Below are 14273 nucleotides of genomic sequence, written 5' to 3'. Positions count from 1 at the left end.
AAATGGAGATTTGTTGAAAAACACAAAGCAGTCAAATTTAAAAGAGAACTAGACTAAGTGGTCGCAGCTTCACACGTTCCCCCAACGCTATATTCCAACTCTCCACGAATTCCAATATTGCTGGCCAGTTGGGGGGGGGGGGGGGGGGGGGGGGGGGGCTTTCTGGAGCGCTACGTTCGTTGTTGTGGGCGGAAGGGGCTGGTTTCCAGAGGATTACCATGGACGTTGTGGGCCGAATGGAGTCTTTGGCTGGCAGCTCAGTCACTCAGGCCTGACAGCTCAGTCAGTGCAGTCATTCCTGCCTATTAGCTTCTCATTGTGATGAAAAACACGAAGGATTTATGGAAAAAGGATTTATTGAAGTTTAAAATGTGAATGATTTTTAAAAATATAACAACAGTTTAAATGTTAAAGATGAGATTTAATAAGTTGTTTCTTATTGTGTCTCTTGTGTTCTGCTGCTCACTGCCTCTAGATGGCTCTTTGCTGTTAATTTTTTTTAAAAAAGGCTATTTTAATATGGAGACATTGAGTGGTCAAATTTTAACGAAGAACATCTGAAAATGTACCTCAAAAGTCATTCAGTGCAGGCCTGCACATCCAATCTCGCAGCGCTTGAAGCGAAGTGCAGGCCTGCACATCCTATCTCGCAGCGCTTGAAGCGGAGTGCAGGCAGCAAATCCAACCCCACAGCATTCCCAAGTGGAGCTCAGGCAGCAAGTCCAACCTCATAGCATTCCAAGCAGAGTGCACACACATACACTCAAGCGCATAAACTCACACACACACACATACACTCTCACACACATACACCCACACTCACACACATGCACCCATACGCTCTCACACAAGCACACACACACACACACATTCAGAAACCGCTTTTTCCTGACAGCCATCAGGCTATTAAACATAGCGAATAAGCTCCGAACTCCAAACAACGATTATTTGTACTATTTGATAGTTATTAAACACTCACACTCACACCATCCACCTCACACTTCACATAATCAGACCCTCCACCTCACACACACACCCTCCACCTCACACACTTACACACCTTCCACCTCAAACACTCACACCCTCCTCCTCACATACACACACTACACCTCACACAGACACACTCACACCGACACTCACACCGACACACACACACACACACACACACACATACACACACACACACCACACACACTCACACAGACACACTCACACACACACACTCACACACACACACTCACACACACATACACACAGACACACACACACACACTCACACACACATACACGCTCGCACAAACAGACACACCCAGACATACACACAGACAGACAGAGAGAGGAAGGGAGGGGGTGAGTGTGTGTGTGGGTGACAGCCAGACAGAGGGAGAGACAGATGGAGAGAGACGCAGAGATAGAAACATAGAAACATAGAAATTAGGTGCAGGAGTAGGCCATTCGGCCCTTCGAGCCTGCACCGCCATTTAATATGATCATGGCTGATCATCCAACTCAGTATCCCGTACCTGCCTTCTCTCCATACCCTCTGATACCCTTGGCCACAAGGGCCACATCTAACTCCCTCTTAAATATAGCCAATGAACTGACCTCAACTACCCTCTGTGGCAGAGAGTTCCAGAGATTCACCACTCTCTGTGTGAAAAAAGTTCTCCTCATCTCGGTTTTAAAGGATTCCCCCCTTACCCTTAAGCTGTGACCCCTTGTCCTGGACTTCCCCAACATCGGGAACAATCTTCCTGCATCTAGCCTGTCCAACCCCTTAAGAATTTTGTAAGTTTCTATAAGATCCCCTCTCAATCTCCTAAATTCTAGAGAGTATAAACCAAGTCTATCCAGTCTTTCTTCATAAGACAGTCCTGACATCCCAGGAATCAGTCTGGTGAATCTTCTCTGCACTCCCTCTATGGCAATAATGTCCTTCCTCAGATTTGGAGACCAAAACTGCACGCAATACTCCAGGTGTGGTCTCACCAAGACCCTATACAACTGCAGTAGAACCTCCCTGATCCTATACTCAAATCCTCTTGCTATGAAAGTCAACATGCCATTCGCTTTCTTTACTGCCTGCTGTACCTGCATGCCTACCTTCAATGACTGGTGTACCATGACACCCAGGTCTCGCTGCATCTCCCCCTTTCCCAATCGGCCACCGTTTAGATAATAATCTGCTTTCCCGTTTTTGCCACCAAAATGGATAACCTCACATTTATCCACATTAAACTGCATCTGCCAAACATTTGCCCACTCACCCAGCCTATCCAAGTCACCTTGCAGTCTCCTAGCATCCTCCTCACAGCTAACACTGCCCCCCAGCTTAGTGTCATCCGCAAACTTGAAGATATTGCCTTCACTTCCCTCATCCAGATGATTAATATATATTGGTAATAGCTGGGGTCCCAGTACTGAGCCTTGCGGTACCCCACTAGTCACTGCCTGCCATTGTGAAAAGAACCCGTTTACTTCTACTCTTTGCTTCCTGTTTGCCAGCCAGTTATCTATCCACATCAATACTGAACCCCCTATGCCATGTGCTTTAAGTTTGTATACTAATCTCTTATGTGGGACCTTGTCGAAAGCCTTCTGGAAGTCCAGATACACCACATCCACTGGTTCTCCCCTATCCACGCTACTAGTTACATCCTCGAAAAATTATATAAGATTCGTCAGACATGATTTACCTTTCGTAAATCCATGCTGACTTTGTCCAATGATTTCACCACTTTCCAAATGTGCTGCTATCCCATCTTTAATAACTGACTCTAGCAGTTTCCCCACTACCGATGTTAGGCTAACTGGTCTGTAATTCCCCGTTTTATCTCTCCCTCCCTTCTTAAAAAGTGGGGTTACGTTTGCTACCCGCCAATCCTCTGGAACTACTCCAGAATCTAAAGAGTTTTGAAAGATTATTACTAATGCATCCACTATTTCTGGAGCTACTTCCTTAAGTACTCTGGGATGCAGCCTATCTGGCCCTGGGGGATTTATCGACCTTTAATCCATTCAATTTACCCAACATCACTTCCCGACTAACCTGGATTTCACTCAATTCCTCCACCTCCTTTGACCCGCGGGCCCCTGCTATTTCCGGCAGATCATTTATGTCTTCCTTAGTGAAGACGGAACCAAAGTAGTTATTCAATTGGTCCGCCATATCCTGGTTCCCCATGATCAACTCACCTGTTTCTGTCTACAAGGGACCTACATTTGTTTTAACTAATCTCTTTCTTTTCACATATCTATAGAAACTTTTGCAGTCAGTTTTTATGTTCACTGCCAGTTTTCTTTCATAATCCATTTTTCCTTTTCTAATTAAGCCCTTCGTCCTCCTCTGCTGGTCTCTGAATTTCTCCCAGTCCTCCGGTATGCTGCTTTTTCTGGCTAGTTTGTACGCATCATCCTTTGCTTTGATACTATAGATAGAAGGAGAGAGATACTATAGATACTTTGATACTATAGATAGAAGGAGAGAGAGAGAGGGAGGGGGGCAGAGGAAGGAAGTACACAGAGAAAGAGACAGAGATAGACAGAGAAAGAAGGAAGAGAGAGAATCTACCCACTCCTCTCTTTCTCTCCTCCTCTCTCTGCCCCCCTCTCTCTGTCCCTATCTTCTCTTTATAATCACCTTTCTCCCTCCCCCCTCTTCTTCTCCCCTACCTCTCTGCCCCTCTCTTTCTCCTCTTTTTAATCTCCTCGCTCTCCCTTTTTCTCTCCCCTCTTTTTCTCTCCTCTCACTTTCTCTCCTCTTTCTCTCCTCTCTTTCAGGCTCCTCTCTTTCTCTCTCTCATCTCTTTATCTCTCCTCCTTTCCTCTCTCGCTCGCCCCCTCTCTTTCTCTACCCTACTCTTTCTCTCCTCCCTTTCTCTCCCCCTCTTTATCTCCTCTCTTTCGCTCACCTCTTTCTCTCCTCTCTCTATCTCCCCCTTTCTCGCCTCTCTCTTTCCCTCCTCTCGTTCTCTCCCCTCTTCTCTCCTCTCTCTTTCTCTTTCTCTCCTCTCTCTTTCTCTCAATTTTCTCCCCCTCGCTTTCACTATTCTCTCTTTCTATCTGTTCTTTCTTTTCCGCTCTCATTCTCTCCCCCTCTATTTCTCACCCTTTGTCTCTCTTTTTTCTTTCTCTATCTCGTCTCTTTCTCCCTCTCCTCCTCTTTCCTTTGTCGCTCTATCCTCTATCTTTCTCTCCCCACTTTCTCCCCCTCTCTTTCTCTCTCTTCTCTCCCCACCCCCCTCCTCTTCCTCTCTCCCTCACTTTCTTCCCCTATCATTCTCTCTCCTCTCTTTCTCCCCCTCCTCTTTCTCTCTCTTCTCTTCCCCCCCCCCCCTCCTCTTTCACTCTCCTCTCTTTCTCCCCCTCTCTTTCTCTCTACATCTCTCTCCTCGCACCCTCTGTTTCTCTCTTCCTCGCATCCCTTTCTCTTTCTCCAATCACAGATGAATGTTACCAGGTCGGCTCTGCCAACAAATTAATTTTGAGAAAGTATATTTAAGTATTCTAAGAAAAAAAGTTTATTTCAGTAATTAGAGAGAAGAATGTTTATTTCGGAAATATAGAAATAACTTATATTTCAACTAAAACATTTTTTAAAGTTTATGTTCGTAATTAGAGGGCAAAAAAAGTTTATTTAGGAAATATAGAAAGCTTTGTTTTCAAATACAAATGTTAAAACGTTTATTTTAATAATTAGAGAGAAAAACATTTATTTAGGAAATATAGAAAGAGTTGATGTTTCAAATAACATTTTTTAACAAGTTTATTTTAGTAGAAAAAAAGTTTGTTTCAGTAACTAGAGAGAAAAAAGTTTATTTAGGAAATATAGGATGAGTTTATTTTTCAAATAAGAACTTTTAAAAAGTATATTTTTGTAGAAAAAAAAATCAGTAATTAGAGAAAAAAAGTTTATTTAGGAAATATAGAAAGAGATTGGTTTTCAAATAAAAAAAATTAAAGTTTGTTTCAGTAATTTATTTCTGTATTTCAGTAACAGAGAGAATAACATTTATTTAGGAAATATAAAAATAGTTTATTTTTCAATTAAAAGACATTAAAAAGTATATTTTAGTAAGAGAGAAAATACGTTTATTTTAGTAATTAGAGAGAAAAAGTTTATTTCGGAAATATAGAAAGAGTTAATATTTCAATTTTTTTTTAAAAATGTCTATTTTTGTAGAAAAAAGTATATTTCAGTAATTAGAGAGAAAAAAGTGTATGTAGGAAATATAGAAAGTGTTTTTCAAGTAAAAATTAAAAACGTTTACTTTTGTAATTACAGGGAGAATATGTTTATTTCGGAAATATAGAAGTTTATATTTCAAATAAAACAATTTAAAGTTTAATTTAGTAATTAGAGAGAAAGAACATTATTTAGGAAATATAGAAAGTGTTTATTATTCAAATAAAAAAAATTAAAAAGTTTATTGTAGTAGAAAAAAAGTTTATTTTAGTAATTGGAGAGAAAAACAAGCTGGTGTAGGAATTATAGAAAGAGTTTATTTTTCAAATGAAAATTAATAAACGTTTTTTTAGAAGAGAGAAAAAAAATATTTTAGTATTAGAGAGAAAACAGTTTATTTTAGTAATTTTGCTGCTCCATGATCCACGTTGAATCCAACCGTGAAGGCTGCTGGGAGTTGTAGTTCTTCAACCTCTCACGATGAAGCGCAACAGACAATGGGACTACACCTCCCAGCAGTCACCGCGCTCTCCTGCACCCTCTGGAACTCTGCCGCAGAAAGTAGTTGAGGCCACAATTCATTCGCTATATTTAAGAGGGAGTTAGATGTGACCCTTGTGGCTAAAGGGATCAGGGGGTATGGAGAGAAGGCAGGTACAGGATACTGAGTTGGATGATCAGCCATGATCATATTGAATGGTGGTGCAGGCTCGAAGGGCCAAATGGCATACTCCTGAACCTAATTTCTATGTATCTATGTTTCTATGCTCCATGTTGAAACCAACCGTGAAGGCTGCTGGGAGTTGTAGTTTCAGTATCCTCACACACATGCGCACTGATCGCCGCCGGCAATGCTAAAGCATTTGGCGGCTGCGCAATGACGTGCACCGGTGCCCCGCGGCGGGACATCCGGCCCTCTAACTGATCTGACGTCCCCATTGGCGGAGAGAGAGATCACTCAACTGAGCGATGGGGAGGGGCTTGCAAATGTACGGAAGCAGCGGGTGATTGGAGGAGAGGGACGTCAGTCAGAGGGAGGGAGAAGGAACCCGCACCAGAATCCCCCTAGTCCTCACCTTTCACCCCAACAGTCGGCAAATACAACAAATAATCCTCCGCCATTTCCGCCACCTCCAACGTGACCCCACCACTCGCCACATCTTCCCATCTCCCCCTATGTCTGCCTTCCACAAAGACCACTCCCTCCGCAACTCCCTTGTCAATTCTTCCCTTCCCTCCCGTACCACCACCTCCCCGGGCACTTTCCGTTGCAACCGCAAGAAATGCATCACCTGTCCCTTCACCTCCCCCCTCGACTCCATTCAAGGAGCCAAGCAGTCGCTCCAGGTGCGACGAAGGTTGACCTGTATCAGCTCCAACCTGTTATAGATGTCAGCTGATCTACATCGGTGAGACTAAGCGGAGGTTGGGCGATCGTTTCGCCGAACACCTCCGCCCAGTCCGCAATAACCTACCTGAACACCCGGTGCCTCAGCACTTCAACTCCCCCTCCCATTCCCAATCCGACCTCTCTGTGCTGGGCCTCCTCCATTGCCAGAGTGAGGAACACCGGAAATTGGAGGAACAGCACCTCATATTCCGCCTGGGTAGCCTGCGGCCGCCGGGCATGACCATTGAATTCTCCCAATTTTGCTAGCCCTTGCTGTCTCCCCCCCCCCCTTCCTTAACACTCGAGCTGTCTCCTCCCATCCCCAACCCCCTCGGGCTCCACCTCCTCTCTCTTCTCTTTCTCCAATCACAGATGAATGTTAACAGGTCGGCTCTGCCAACACATTAATTTTGAGAAAGTATATTTAAGTATATTTCAACTAAAACATTTTTTAAAGTTTATGTTCGTAATTAGAGGGCAAAAAAAGTTTATTTAAGAAATATAGAAAGCTTTGTTTTCAAATACAAATGTTAAAACGTTTATTTTAATAATTAGAGAGAAAAACATTTATTTAGGAAATATAGAAAGAGTTTATGTTTCAAATAACATTTTTTAACAAGTTTATTTTAGTAGAAAAAAAGTTTGTTTCAGTAACTAGAGAGAAAAAAGTTTATTTAGGAAATATAGGATGAGTTTATTTTTCAAATAAGAACTTTTAAAAAGTATATTTTTGTAGAAAAAAAAATTCAGTAATTAGAGAGAAAAAAGTTTATTTAGGAAATATAGAAAGAGATTGGTTTTCAAATAAAAAAAATTAAAGTTTGTTTCAGTAATTTATTTCTGTATTTCAGTAACAGAGAGAATAACATTTATTTAGGAAATATAAAAAGAGTTTATTTTTCAATTAAAAGACATTAAAAAGTATATTTTAGTAAGAGAGAAAATACGTTTATTTTAGTGATTAGAGAGAAAAAGTTTATTTCGGAAATATAGAAAGTGTTTTTCAAGTAAAAATTAAAAACGTTTACTTTTGTAATTATAGGGAGAATATGTTTATTTCGGAAATATAGAACGTTTATATTTCAAATAAAACAATTTAAAGTTTCATTTAGTAATTAGAGAGAAAGAACATTATTTAGGAAATATAGAAAGTGTTTATTATTCAAATAAAAAAAATTAAATTTTATTGTAGTAGAAAAAAAGTTTATTTTAGTAATTGGAGAGAAAAACAAGCTGGTGTAGGAATTATAGAAAGAGTTTATTTTTCAAATGAAAATTAAAAAACGTTTTTTTAGAAGAGAGAAAAAAAAATATTTTAGTATTAGAGAGAAAACAGTTTATTTTAGTAATTTTGCTGCTCCATGATCCACGTTGAATCCAACCGTGAAGGCTGCTGGGAGTTGTAGTTCTTCAACCTCTCACGATGAAGCGCAACAGACAATGGGACTACACCTCCCAGCAGTCACCGCGCTCTCCTGCACCCTCTGGAACTCTGCCGCAGAAAGTAGTTGAGGCCACAATTCATTCGCTATATTTAAGAGGGAGTTAGATGTGACCCTTGTGGCTAAAGGGATCAGGGGGTATGGAGAGAAGGCAGGTACAGGATACTGAGTTGGATGATCAGCCATGATCATATTGAATGGTGGTGCAGGCTCGAAGGGCCAAATGGCATACTCCTGAACCTAATTTCTATGTATCTATGTTTCTATGCTCCATGTTGAAACCAACCGTGAAGGCTGCTGGGAGTTGTAGTTTCAGTATCCTCACACACATGCGCACTGATCGCCGCCGGCAATGCTAAAGCATTTGGCGGCTGCGCAATGACGTGCACCGGTGCCCCGCGGCGGGACATCCGGCCCTCTAACTGATCTGACGTCCCCATTGGCGGAGAGAGAGATCACTCAACTGAGCGATGGGGAGGGGCTTGCAAATGTACGGAAGCAGCGGGTGATTGGAGGAGAGGGACGTCAGTCAGAGGGAGGGAGAAGGAACCCGCACCAGAATCCCCCTAGTCCTCACCTTTCACCCCAACAGTCGGTAAATACAACAAATAATCCTCCGCCATTTCCGCCACCTCCAACGTGACCCCACCACTCGCCACATCTTCCCATCTCCCCCTATGTCTGCCTTCCACAAAGACCACTCCCTCCGCAACTCCCTTGTCAATTCTTCCCTTCCCTCCCGTACCACCACCTCCCCGGGCACTTTCCGTTGCAACCGCAAGAAATGCATCACCTGTCCCTTCACCTCCCCCCTCGACTCCATTCAAGGAGCCAAGCAGTCGCTCCAGGTGCGACGAAGGTTGACCTGTATCAGCTCCAACCTGTTATAGATGTCAGCTGATCTGCATCGGTGAGACTAAGCGGAGGTTGGGCGATCGTTTCGCCGAACACCTCCGCCCAGTCCGCAATAACCTACCTGAACACCCGGTGGCTCAGCACTTCAACTCCCCCTCCCATTCCCAATCCGACCTCTCTGTCCTGGGCCTCCTCCATTGCCAGAGTGAGGAACACCGGAAATTGGAGGAACAGCACCTCATATTCCGCCTGGGTAGCCTGCGGCCGCCGGGCATGAACATTGAATTCTCCCAATTTTGCTAGCCCTTGCTGTCTCCCCCCCCCCCCCCCCCCCCCTTCCTTAACACTCGAGCTGTCTCCTCCCATCCCCAACCCCCTCGGGCTCCACCTCCTCTCTCTTCTCTTTCTCCAATCACAGATGAATGTTAACAGGTCGGCTCAGCCAACACATTAATTTTGAGAAAGTATATTTAAGTATATTTCAACTAAAACATTTTTTAAAGTTTACGTTCGTAATTAGAGGGCAAAAAAAGTTTATTTAGGAAATATAGAAAGCTTTGTTTTCAAATACAAATGTTAAAACGTTTATTTTAATAATTAGAGAGAAAAACATTTATTTAGGAAATATAGAAAGAGTTTATGTTTCAAATAACATTTTTTAACAAGTTTATTTTAGTAGAAAAAAAGTTTGTTTCAGTAACTAGAGAGAAAAAAGTTTATTTAGGAAATATAGGATGAGTTTATTTTTCAAATAAGAACTTTTAAAAAGTATATTTTTGTAGAAAAAAAAATCAGTAATTAGAGAGAAAAAAGTTTATTTAGGAAATATAGAAAGAGATTGGTTTTAAAATAAAAAAAATTAAAGTTTGTTTCAGTAATTTATTTCTGTATTTCAGTAACAGAGAGAATGACATTTATTTAGGAAATATAAAAAGAGTTTATTTTTCAATTAAAAGACATTAAAAAGTATATTTTAGTAAGAGAGAAAATACGTTTATTTTAGTAATTAGAGAGAAAAAGTTTATTTCGGAAATATAGAAAGAGTTAATATTTCAATTTTTTTAAAAAAATGTCTATTTTTGTAGAAAAAAGTATATTTCAGTAATTAGAGAGAAAAAAAAGTGTATGTAGGAAATATAGAAAGTGTTTTTCAAGTAAAAATTGAAAACGTTTACTTTTGTAATTACAGAGAGAATATGTTTATTTCGGAAATATAGAACGCTTTCTGGAGAGTATCTACAGCATTTTTGTGTACCTTCGATCTTCCAGCATCTGCAGTTCCTTCTTGAACGCTTTGCCTCTCTCTGCTCCGCGTTGCAGACTTGACTGAGAGAGAGAGAGAGAGAGAGAGAGAGAGAGAGAGAGAGAGAGAGAGAGAGAGAGAGAGAGAGAGAGAGAGAGAGGAGAAAGAGGTGAGAGAGGGAGAGAGAGAGAGAGAGAGAGAGAGAGAGAGAGAGAGAGAGAGAGAGAGAAAGAGAGGGAGAGAGAGAGAGAGAGAGAGAGGGAGGGGAAGGAGGGGGGGGGAGGTGAGGCGAGGAGAGGAGAGGAAAGGGGAGAGAGACGGAGAGCGAGTGAGAGAAAGAGAGATTGAGGGGAGAGAGGCAGAGGGAAAATTACAGGAGAAGAGAGAGAGAGAAAATGTTAAGGGGGGACTTGATAGAGGTCTTTAAAATGATGAGAGGGATAGACAGAGTTGATGTTGGCCAGCTTTTCCCTTTGAGAATAGGGAAGATTCAAACAAGAGGACATGACTTCAGAGTTAAGGGACTGAAGTTTAGGGGTAACATGAGGGGGAACTTCTTTACTCAGAGAGTGGTAGCTGTGTGGAATGAGCTTCCAGTGGAAGTGGTGGAGGCAGGTTCGTTGGTATAATTTAAAAATAAATTGGATAGGCATATGGATGAGAAGGGAATCGAGGGTTATGGTATGAGTGCCAGGCAGGTGGGACTAATGGAAATAAGTTGTTCGGCACGGACTTGTAGGGCCGAGATGGCCTGTTTCCGTGCTGTAATTGTTATATGGTTATATGGTTATTATATGGAGAATGAGGGAGGGAGGGGAAATCCCCAGGGCTCTCGCTTAACTTTATTTCCCCGTTGCAAACCGGGCAACCTAGGCAGCTTTGAGAGATATGGGCCAAACGTGACTCAGGGGAACTGACTTATACGTGGAGCCCCTTAATGGGGCAGCATGTTCTCCTTGATCATTTTATTCCCGCATCCCAAATATCTGCCGATTTGGAGGATTTATTGTCCTCTGATAATTGCCATAATGTGTACGATTGTGAGGTAACATGAACCGGTGATCAACGTTCCCTGTGGACGGTGGCCGAATGGCCAATGCACATGCTGCCTCTTACATTCATTTAACTGATTATTCCAGAATATTCCTGATTTTCCGATCAGGACTCGAGGAAAGAGGATGGTTACTGAGCCGAAAAGGAGTAGGCCCCGGCAGTAAGGGAGGGAATTCACACGTGCACGTAACGTTGAAGATTAAGTAAATGTCAGTAAAAGGAGAAGAGCACATCTATACAGGTTTACGGGATGCAGCAATGCGATTGAGAGGGATACGCCTTCAGTGAATTTAGAAGAGGGGGGTCATACTCTGGAGTTTAGAAGGATGAGAGGGATTTTATTGAGACATATACGATTATTAAGGGTTTGGACACGCAAGAGGCAGGAAACATGTTCCGGATGTTGGGAGGGGGTCCAGACCCAGGGGCCACGGTTTAAGAATAAGAGATAACCCTTTTAGAATGGAGATGTGGAAACACTTTTTTCACGAGAGTTGTGAGTGTGGAATTCTCTGCCTCAGAGGGCGGTGGAAGCCGGTTCTCTGTATACTTTCAAGAGAGAGCTAGATGGGGCTCTTAAAAATAGCGGAGTCAGGGGATAATGGGAGAAGGCAGGAACGGGGTACTGATTGTGAATGATCAGCCATGGTCACATTGAATGGACGTGCTCGCTCGAAGTGCAGAATGGCCTCTACTCCTGCACCTATTGTCTTTGGTTGGTCGCATGTAACGGTGATCTGCCTCCAGATGAGGGAACGTAAAACTGTTCAACGTGCCATGGTACAGGAGACAATTGTGACTAGGACGTTCCTGAATTGTTGTTTCCCAGACTAGAGAAAGACGATTCGTTGTATTTCCTATGGATAAATGTTGCGAACATTGCGTTTCTTGATCTATTTAATGATGGGGAACAAGGTTGTAAGCAGCGATTTTTAAATTTACAAAGTTATTCTTAATTTTAGCAGCCATTTAACTGCCCGTTAGAGCGGCAGACGCGCGTTGGATGAAAGGTGCTGAATATTATTTATTTACAATTGTTGCACTTCATCAATACAGGCATAGAATATTTTCGGTAGCAAACTATATTGACTTTTTTCTCAAACAATGCTCCAGCATAAATTAGAATATAATCGGAGAAGCATAACATAATATAGCCTGGAAACATGGCTGTCGTTGTAACCTATCAATGGAGAACAAATGTCCCCATCTAATCCAGTCCCATTATCCGCGTTGTCCCGTAGTCCTCCACTCACCAGTGCGATATCCTATTTACAAAAGTTATCTTCCCATTGTCAAGGGCCTTCCATTTACCATTATTGGACCATTCTCCCAAGTATTCAACTAAGCGTCGCTCTATACTATTTACAAACGCCATCTCCCAAATCCTGCAAGTTCTCTCAAATGTCTCCTATTTTCTATTTTTTGGCTCCTTCGTTCAATTCCTCCATTATCATATTTCCATACAAATGCCGACTCTAGTAACTGTCTGGCACATGTCACACTGTGGCGGTAGCGTCCACTATATCTACCATTTCCTTTCGAAATCTATAGAAGTGCGATTCTCCTCCACTTGTTGCTGCAAGTCCCAGTGCTATCGATATCTGCTGTGATCTGTAGATATTCCGAAGTATTATGATCGCATAATACAATCAGTAATTACTAACGTTAATTGATCAAGACTTTGTGAAGCGACGTGCTGGTCAATTTCCGGTGTCAAGATCAAACATGAAAGGATGTTTGCGGGAATTTATTTTACAAAGGGTGGCAGGGCTGGTTGCGGGAGGTACAATGGTGACATTTAAGAAACTTTTAGATAGACACACATAATTGTAGGGAATGGAGGATATATATATATATATATATATATATATATATATATATATTATGCGCAGGCAGGCAGGTAGGATTTTCCATTGGCATCATGTCCGGCTTTGACATGGTGAGGCGAGTAGCCTTTTCCTAGTTGCGATGTTCTATGTTCAACGTTAATTCTGGAACCTGCATGTGGATGTATTCATCTATTCCGGACCATACCTAATTGAATGATGGTGATCATCGGATATTTCAATGCGCTCTGAAGCTGCTCTCTGAACTTCGTCTGAGTTACTGCATAAATAAACGTGTTCGTGCAACAACTTAAGGTCAGCAACATGAAGGAGATTTGCTGAAATATGAACGTGGAGTCAGTATCGTGCCCGGGATCTATTTGAGCAATGATGTAGTGGAGAAAATATATGACGTAAACCAACCACAAAAGAATGAAGTTGCCGGAGAGCGCAAAGAGCAAAATGACCGACTTCCGTCTACTCTCCATCTCCGGGTCACTGATTTTCTCTTCCGTTCCGTGACCCCTCAGTCTCTTACGGATTTTATTGGCTACTAAAATGTGTCTCACCGTCAGGGCATTGAGCAACAAGATCAAAGCGAATGGTAAGAGTGGACATAACACTTTATCCACCCATCCGGGCTCCGTGAAATAACCGGGTTTCCTCGGACACCCCCACGGGACACCATCCACTAACTTCTCAGCTTCCAACGTAAAGTAAACGGGAACATTTTTACAACAAAATAAAATGCAGACGGTTGCCAGCACGACAGCTGCGACTTTCCCGCTGCAGTATTTCGTTTTCCACTTATTGCAGCAAATGGCAATAAAGCGATCGAATGAGAAAGCGACCGTGAACCAAACAGAACAGTCCGTAATGAAGAAGAACAGTCCGGCAATTACAGCGCACACCGGGGTTACCTCTAGGATGGAGCCCGGGATATAATAAAATATGATCCTCCATATGATGACTGTGATGATAATGGACCACAGATCCGCGGCTGCCATGGCGACCAGGTATCGCGTCGTGCAGACGGAGAGGCCACATTTACCCCGCGACAGGATCATAATCGCCATGACGTTCACTGTTACAAAAAAAAGATTAATTTGATAGTTAGATAATCCTGATATAAATTCTGCTTTTGTAAGTACCGATTACATCGCTCGAGATTCGCTCTTCTTTCCATACCCGATACCACCAACAGCAATAGGTAAGGCACGGTGGCGCTGCGGTAGAATGGCTGCCTTACAGCCGCAGAGACCCGGGTTCGATCCTGACT

General features: G+C 42.4%; 1 protein-coding gene across 1 annotated transcript; it reads right to left on the bottom strand.

Annotated features, from left to right (window-relative positions):
* Nucleotides 1-13182: 13182 nt before the first annotated feature.
* Nucleotides 13183-14070, bottom strand: LOC129715330 (probable G-protein coupled receptor 139). The gene has a single exon (XM_055665203.1). The coding sequence runs from the start codon at nucleotides 14068-14070 to the stop codon at nucleotides 13183-13185; it is 888 nt and encodes a 295-aa protein (XP_055521178.1).
* Nucleotides 14071-14273: the final 203 nt, after the last annotated feature.

Source organism: Leucoraja erinacea, unplaced genomic scaffold (genome assembly GCF_028641065.1).
Source record: "Leucoraja erinacea ecotype New England unplaced genomic scaffold, Leri_hhj_1 Leri_1124S, whole genome shotgun sequence".
In the NCBI taxonomy this organism is placed as follows: domain Eukaryota; kingdom Metazoa; phylum Chordata; class Chondrichthyes; order Rajiformes; family Rajidae; genus Leucoraja; species Leucoraja erinaceus.
The sequence above is the reverse complement of the archived record's forward strand: the minus strand, read 5'-3'. Positions and strand labels throughout refer to the sequence as shown.

Coding starts and splice junctions, on each gene's coding strand:
- LOC129715330 (XM_055665203.1), bottom strand. CDS start 14,070: ATGGCGATTATGATCCTGTCGCGGGGTAAATGTGGCCTCTCCGTCTGC.